The 9,090-nt window shown below is 31.4% G+C and overlaps 1 protein-coding gene across 1 annotated transcript; it reads left to right on the top strand.

Moving 5' to 3' along the window:
- The first annotated feature begins 584 nt into the window (after window positions 1-584).
- On the top strand, window positions 585-7,443 carry LOC119835615 (syntaxin-6). Its single transcript, XM_038360543.1, has 6 exons — window positions 585-766; window positions 2,359-2,528; window positions 2,848-2,942; window positions 3,657-3,967; window positions 4,418-4,512; window positions 5,747-7,443. The coding sequence occupies exons 1-6, from the start codon at window positions 732-734 to the stop codon at window positions 5,821-5,823; spliced, it is 783 nt and encodes a 260-aa protein (XP_038216471.1). The 5' UTR covers window positions 585-731; the 3' UTR covers window positions 5,824-7,443.
- The last annotated feature ends 1,647 nt before the right edge of the window (window positions 7,444-9,090 follow it).

Below are 9,090 nucleotides of genomic sequence, written 5' to 3'. Positions count from 1 at the left end.
AGTTTAAAAATTTCTTGATTTTCGCAAGACCCGAATAGTCTCTGCGAGAGTAGTATCTACTACTCGGGTGCGACTTAGGATAGAAATATATATTACTATTACAATTTTCAATTTCTTTTTTATTTTAAAGAAAGTACTAAATCGAATTACTCATGTCAATCGTTTTTTATCTGTGTAAAAATTTTATGTCAATGTCAAATGTAAGATGAATAATAAATAGATTACTATAAACTTTTTATTTGAATATATCTTCATAAGATATAAATCAATAAATGTACTACTGTAGAATAAATTATACAAAACTTTTAAAAAGATTGTAGATTGAAGATCATTACAAGCTATATTTTCTCTATAATTTAGTAGAAATGTACAATAGTCGATACCTAACTTGCGAGCTTAACATCACGTCACGACTCACGATGAATAATATATCGAGACGTTATGATGGCTGCACCTTGACTTCGGTGTAAATTTGCGGTTGCGCACTAAAACCTCAAGTTGTACGCAGCTGCAATACAAAGAATCTGCATGAGAGAGCAAGGGATGGAAAATATACTTACCAGTTAGGTATATTGGTGGTAGGTATCACTATGTCGATATTTTATGGGATAGGCGAAAGACAAGAAATGTAAACGCGTTTGTTTTCATATTTGTTGCTTGTTACCAATTGCCTTATGCATTCAGGATAATCACATGTGCCTCTTTTCGAAAATTCACTGTTATTGTTTGACATGACTTTGGAAGATCCATTTTATGTTGTGAAAGAGTAAGTGTCTTTACTAAACCTTTGCCTATTATTTGAATAATTATCTTTTATTTACAAGTGCTATTATATGAAGGTTTTTCTATTGAAATCTTTTTTACTTTATTTCTACTATAGATTGTTTTTCTTATTTATACATAATAATCATTACTATGTAAATTAGTGATTTGTGTTTCTAACTGCATTTCGGTGTGCATGCATATAAGTATAGATGAATATGGATTTAAACATGGTCTTTGTTTTAGATAGACTTAGTTAATATTTTTTCTTGGTAAATATATAAAGTTGGTAGTATACAATTTCATTCTGCTCAATCAGAATAATTAGTCATGCAAGTTCCGTTTATAATTAAATGGTATGGGATGGTATCATATTAGATACTAAGAGTAGTTTACTTTCACATTTCAATGATGAATGATAATGAAAAAAGAAGTATCACCAAATTGAATCATAAATAACATGTATGGTTCTTGAATGCGGACCTTCATTAACCAAGTCAAATACGTCTAATGACTTTTTATCAATGAATCTATCATAGCATTTTTATGATATTACAAGAATTTATAATAGCCTCATTTAAGTTACTTCAAAGGGAGTTCAACTATGCTTTAATAAACTCTAATAAAATTAATTACAGAAAATATTCGTTTATTCCATAATTTTTGCATTTTTGCTACTTATTTATGTTGTAATATTACTTGTATAATAAAAAGTGTATATTTAAAATTGTTAGATGAGCTTAGATTAAAAATAAAAGATATTTGATTTAATATATTTGAATGATATTATGTGCTGCTATATTTCTCTATATGTTTTAATGGATGAGAAATGAGTATTTCTGTGTATTTAAATAACCATACAATTTATGCGAATTTTATGATTAAATTACCTAATTTTATAAGCAACTTATTCAATATCATTATGTACTAGGGGTTGGTCAATGCTTCTTATATATAAATTATAGTGATATCGTTTTTGAAATTGGAAAAGTAGTAGCATTACTAAACTAGCTCTTCAGCTTCATATTATTATAGATTCCAATGTTTTTGATTAATACAATATGTTTGGGTGTGGATTGTGTGCCGCACAAAATTTTCAATTCCTTAATGTATTCCATCTATCTAAATACCTAAATCATAAACTAGAAAATACAGCATTTTAACCAACTAGCTATTGCCCGCAGTTTCAATATGGTCAGACGCTATGGTGTACCCATCGCATGAGATTTATTTTCCTATACAAATAGCAAATTATTAATGCTTAATAAGTATTTTTTTAAAAGAAAATTATGGTTTTATGCATTTGTATACAAGAATCTTACAATAATAATAAATAATATAATAACGATAAAAATCACATTAAAATGTGTGCTGCAGTTTCTTAATAATGTCCCTGGGCCTGTCTTGATGTAGCTGGGGCTCCTTCCCGCATCTTGTTCAAGTACAGTTGATTTAGATGGATTATTAGAATTTGGTATCATACATGAAATTCATTATATGTTCATAATGAATTTCCCATCATAAATATTATATCGAAGACTATCGTCATACAACACTAAATATGTGTGAAAAGTAATAAATATATTTTTTTATTAGTGAGGTGTTCCGAGCACTGAACAAGACACGCGGCTTGTACCTCCGTTGGCAGGAGCTGTCCAACTCCCCCATACTTCCCAACAGCGCTGAAGTGGAATGGACTTCTATAGAATTAAGGAATGCACTCCGTAGTATCGAGTGGGACTTGGAAGATTTAGAAGACACTATAAATATCCTTTTTTATAAATGTTTTTTTCTGAATTTTACTTGCTTTGGATATATTATAACTTTTATTTAAATATTCACGGATTTTGTGACAATTATCGTGAAATATATCTAAACCATTGACATACTCATTTATCAGTTTACTCAATCTATATATATTACTATGACTAATATATTGATTTTCAAATATCCTCAATTTGCATTTCTCAAATGGCTTCAATGTTTATTTCTTGGTTTACGAGAAAAAATAAATAAGTAATTAAATTACCATAGGTATAATGTTATCTGATTAATGATTTTTCCTTACATATAAATTTCAAATACGTATCGCAGAGAAGAATTCTTCAAAGTTTAAAATCGACAATAAAGAAATTTGTGATCGACGCAGCTTCATAGAAGCAACAAAACAAGAAGTGAAGGTAATTTAGTTGATTCCTATGGTTTGTATTTGTATTAAATTTTAACAAACAAAGCGAAAGAATGCATGGTTATTACAGCAATACATTTTCTATTGTTTTGCGAGTTCCATACCCAAAAAGGACTTTATTACAAAGACGTTATAAATTGGGTGACCACTTTTTTTAAAGATTATTTTTCCCAAGCCAATTGATTCGTTCTTGAACAGCTTTCTTCGGCAGGATTTCGTTCTTAAATACAATAATAATCGCCTACATCATACTACGAAGCGAAACATTTTAAAGGCAAGGGGAAACATTTAAATAGGATTTCAATTTACGACCAAACCACAAGAAAAACGCTCGCATGAAGCTTGAAAACGTTCGAAATCAGTATAGGGATTTTTCAATACACTTATAAATTATACGGTAGTTTGAAAATACAAAAAAAAACAACTGTTGATTTATTATATAAACGTGTTTTTATATGCACAAGAAAATTTCCTTAAAATACACATATCTTGCTTCAAGCACCCATTAATTTAGGTTTTAAACATTCGTTTATATGAGATCGGCTCGAGTATACGATTAGGTTTTTTAATAATTATGCCTCGATGGTGGGTAAGATTAGATGTGGTGTCGGTATAAAGTCAGTAATGGAATATAAGGTGATGGCACTACTAAAATCTAAATTGTATTAGGTCTTTGGTCCCTACAACATCTGTATTTATGTTCCAGTTGATGAAAAATAAGATGAGCATAAACCGAAACCGCGACAGTGACGGTACAGCGCGCGAGCCACTACTACGAGACGGGAGCCCCACGTCGTTCAGAAACATGAATTGGTCATCGACTCCCAAGTATTCGCAGTACTCGAAGCTCGCCTCGCAAACGGATAGCCCCAATAGATTTGACAACTTCGACAATGACATGCTGAAAGAGAGCATGATGATGAGCCAAGATGAACAGTTGGCGATGATCAACAACTCGGTCGGATCGCTGAAGACGGTCTCCACTCATATCGGCATGGAGCTGGATGAGCAGGCGATGTGAGTATTTCTATCTCGTTTATTGTGTTTTTTTTTTATTTATTATTTATTCATCTTCATAGGTACATATGTAGCAAGCCAATATTTGTTACATCAATTATAGATATAGAGACTAATAGTGCTTATTTCAGTAGAAGTTTTTCAGTTGATTGGTTTTGTACAGTACTTTGTATTTAAATTTAAATAACGTAACTGTTGAATGAATTGTTTCAATGACATTAAATGCTTTTCTCTCAAATCTCTTTTTTCTATGTACTTAGTGTATGATTTTTGATGGATTGTATATTCGAAATTTGTATAATGACATCATGGTTGATTATAACTATGGCTCTTTGTTAAATTTCTTATTAAAACTATATGTTGGTAGTTAACAAATCAATTTTTATTAATAATGTCAACAGACCTTCGTTATTACCTATTGACTATGTTTTTTTATAAATTTGGTTACAGGATGCTCGACGATTTGAACTCGGAACTTGAAAATACAGACTCGAAATTATACACAACAGTGGTTAAGATATCGAAGGTTCTTCATATAAATAACGGTGAATATTAATTATATTTATTATGAATACTAAACATTGTATGTCTTATTGATGCTTGCGTAATGTCCATCTACGATTGCTAGCGAAGCCAGAACATACATAGAACTGTGATACATTTAGAAAATCATCTATGGCATTAGTATCGCTCAATTAAAGCGGTTTTCTGTCTCTTTTTGTTTTAAGTTATTTAACGTACGAATGAAAGAAATAAGTGATCATATTCACTCAGATCAGTAAATCCCTATATTATGTACTGTCTGGCCATAATTGTATTATTAGTCTCGTATTTTATCGCTGTCTAATTGCTAAAAAATATGCTGTGCGCGTAACACTGCATTGTATTTTCAGTAGTATTTATAGATTTATTATACACTAGCTGCGCCCTGCGGTTTCACCCGTGAAAGTCTGTATCCCGTAGGAATATCGGGATGATAAGTTGCCTATATGTTATTCCAGTTGTCCAGCTATCTACTTCCCAAATTTCATTGCAATCGGTTCAGTAGTTTTTGCGTGAAAGAGCAACAAATACACACACACACACATCCTTACAAACTTTCGCATTTATAATATTAGTAGGATTTAGTGACAAAAGACAGACAGAATGGGAATGAACCGACCGACTTTAATGGCCGTAGTGACCAATATGCTCTTTGTGATAATAAACATCTGTACAAACTTTATATAAAAAATGTATTCACACTATTGAATCGTTACAGTTATTTCGCAATGAAGCGATTGATTTTAATGGAAATAGATATTTACCTTTTATTCCATCTGCCCACTGCAAAAGCTAAACGGTAAAAGAAGGGATTGTTGAATGGAAGAAACACAAAAAGAGCTAGGGGCAATGAAAATGACATGAGGCCTTTCGTGAGAGGGGTCTCACCGCATGAAACACGGTATCATTTTCATGCTACTATTTCATGCCGAACTTCTGTGGGTGTACAGGGGAAGGTGCTCACCCTTATAACAGCTGACCGAATTCGTGCCGAAGCGTACTCGACCATGACTTAGAAAACATATTAACTAACTGCATGGCTCCTGGCTCCGTCCGCGTAGTAAAATGTCGTAATTGAGTAATATAAACTATCTTTTGGTTAAAACTGCGCATTGTGTGCAAATTTGATTAAAATCGGTTAGTAGTTTAAGCGTTCATCGCGGACAAACAACGTGACACGTAACATATGTATATATTAAGATTAATAAATTTAAATAATAAAACAATTCCTTTCAGATGGACGACAATGGTTCGCAATCATCCTGCTGCTGTGTATTTTAGTGGTTATATTGGTGTTGTTTATTATTTTATAATTCCCATAAATCAATTAGTGCAATTATAGCTATAGATGTCGCGTATTTGTATCGGACTAAGTGTTGTAGATATCGTTCTTGGTTCGCTTTCATTTAGCAATAAGTAAGGATAATGAGAAATTTATTTTGTTATGTATGTTGATGTACAGGTTACGGTAGCGTTAGGTAAGGCGATGCCGCCATGAGCGACTTTCTTACTGCGGCATTTTGACTTAATTGGAAATATTGTTTATTAGATGTATGAATAAATTAATGTGTAAACTGAAAAAAAAAAAATACTCAAACACACCAAATAATATTGAATCATCGATTTATAAAGCGCTTTTTGGCAAAAAAATTATAATAACGAATCCATTCCAATAAACATTCTATAGGTGATAATCATCGATGGAATAATCGTACAGATAGTTCATCGCAAATTTTAAATATATTTTCACAAATGGAAATAAAATTTGTTAAACGAAATGGCGTGGTAAGATAATTAATTAATCATACGCGTGAACCTCAGCTTTTAATGCATTGTTTTTCTTGCCTCAATAACAATAGGGCTCTGATGTTATGGAACCAAAGCATTGATTATTTAGTCGTTTAATATTTTTTACGTGACTATGTTATTTTTGTGATTGTTGTATAGTTAGCTATTTTGTTATAATCATCATAATTATACCAAATTTTCGAGTAGATATTATGTTTTGTTTTTTTTTTGTTGTTTTCGTAATCAACAAGGAACTCTTATAGTTTCGCTATGTACGTCTGTAAATCTATGTGTCCGCGGTTTAGCTCAAAATCTTTTGGTACTGAAGAGTTGAAGAATTTGGCGTAGTATGCACCTTGATCACGCTTGATCACGCCGAAAAAGTGGTGAATCAAAAGCTTGAAAATTATGTTTTCTATTGTACCTCCGCTACGTGTAAAGTGGGGGATGATAATTTTATACCCATAGTGTGAGGTGTCGTTGGATATTTCAAAAATATAGGCTGTGGGAACATCGTTTCGATTTTGTAAACCGTTCGTGAATGTTTTAAAAGGTCAATTTTCTTTAGACTCGAGACGTATTCCTCCCTCGTTACTCACTAAACAGTTGCTGTCAGCAATTCAAACGCCACGGCAATAGTACATATCGAAGTTTAAAGAAAAACTGTCACACATAAGTGGGCTTTACAAGATTGCGAGTATCTAGTAGTCGACCCATTGTATTTGTTACAAAATTTGTAAAAACCGACTCTCTTACTATGCACGTGGCCCCTCTTAACCGGTTGTTTGTAGTGTGGGAGTGGTAACAAGTAAAAAGTATGCTTATATTTTATTTAAGATAAGTAATGGTGGGAGTTATGTTCGGATATTTTGACCTGTCTTTGATTCATAATATTAATGTGCTTGGAGGAATCAATTATACTTCAACGATATTAATGAATGTTAATTTTTTATTCGGGCCTGTGGACATTTCTTTCGCAGTTCGATTTTAATGAAATCATTGCAATTTATAACTTATTAAGCAATTTTTAAGAGTTATTATTGAAAATCATACGTTACCGAATACGAAGATAGGTGTAAAGTAAGCGGTTTAAGATATCAAAGTAAGCCTTAAAATCATAATAAATTCAATTTTCGAAACAAAAATATGTTTTTATTTCTTTCCAGTTCCTTAAGTTCTATTTTTTTGATGACAACATTTTTTTTTAAATATTTTAACATAAAAAAATTTTTCATTATCATATACCTAATTTTTTTGTCAACACGCTGTTATTACCTACATCTGTATTTTGTGTGTAAACGACTCCTTTAGACTCGATTTTGACCCACCCTATTCGGACAGATTTAATTCAAACTTTGTATAGTTAACAAGGAATCGGTATAGTACAATAATTTCGTGAGTTCATCTTATTGTCCTGATTCGGATCGCGATGATTAAATATTTATATACTCTGTGTGCGAGTAAATGAGACGATTTAGTTTGTTTAACTACGTACATCATATATGTATTATTATTGCTCTTAAGAAGTGATAGGTTTATAAAAATTCTAAATGTATCTTCTCAAACATGTCATACAAAAACAGTGATTTTAATATAGAAAAAGGGAATACTTGTTATTAAAAAATAGCCATTGTTATGACATACAAAATTGTAGTATCATATAGACTGATATTTAAAAATTATTTACAATCATGCATATAGGTATTCGTCTAGGATATGTTTGTATTCAATAATAAATAGATATAATATTATAATATGATGTATTCAGTGCTAGGCGCATGTGTGTTGTAGATGTATCATTGACATAGATCGGTTTTTGCGCACATTAAGTTTTAACTTTGTACTTATTTCGTAGAAGCAAAGTTAAGTCTTCTGATATTTTAATGAACCTATAGTTAGATTTGCTTCATTTGTTTTTTTTAGAAAATTAACCAACAAGACTAGAGAGGACAATCAAACAAATTGCGAACATTCTAGAAAACGTAACCAAAGTGTAATATACATTCAACGTTGAAGCTACTAACTAATGTATACGACGTAACCAACTAGCTCAATCAGCTGCTTAACTAAGATTCTGTCTATATAACGTCGCCGTTTCATTGACACTTAAAAATATTCCAAAAACGTCATAGCGTTGTTATCAATGGCCCCTAACCGCTTATCAAGAAATCATTCTATTGGTCATTCAATTACGAAATTACACTGAAATCGTTTTGCAAATTGCAATAGTAAACTGCACACAGAATCTAGACAGACTATACGTAAGACATGCGGAAACGTCCCATATGCAACTTGTCAGCTAAACTAGGTGACTAAGTTGGTGATATTCAATATCCGCGCTGATATTGTTACATTCAATCATCATCAAACACGGCATTTTATAAAGTGGCCTATTTAGAAATATAACAGTATAGTTCATTATACCTGTAACATGTAGAACAATTCTTTTGCTTTCGATTTTTTTTTGCTGATGAAAACATCGTTTATTTGTTAAGTGAACTTACTCTTCCAGATTCTTCCAATTTAGTTAAGGATAAAAGGTAAATGACTAACAATAGTTTAACTTTGAAATCGTGCCAAGATATAGGGACGCGGAATTGATTTTAGGCAATCGACGCTTGGTAGTCATTAATGCACAACAAATTTTTATTTAAATTAACAATTACATTTATGGATCTTTTCTATACTTGTTATCTTTAAATAATATTATTATATGAATTGTAAAATTAACGCGCAAATTTTTAGTTGCTATTTCAGAATCGGTAAAATCTTAAAACCCGAGGTAAACTTAT

The sequence above is a fragment of the Zerene cesonia genome, chromosome Z, assembly GCF_012273895.1.
Source record: "Zerene cesonia ecotype Mississippi chromosome Z, Zerene_cesonia_1.1, whole genome shotgun sequence".
Classification (NCBI taxonomy): Eukaryota; Metazoa; Arthropoda; class Insecta; order Lepidoptera; family Pieridae; genus Zerene; species Zerene cesonia.
Note: the sequence above shows the minus strand (reverse complement) of the source record. Positions and strands in the feature narration are given on the sequence as shown.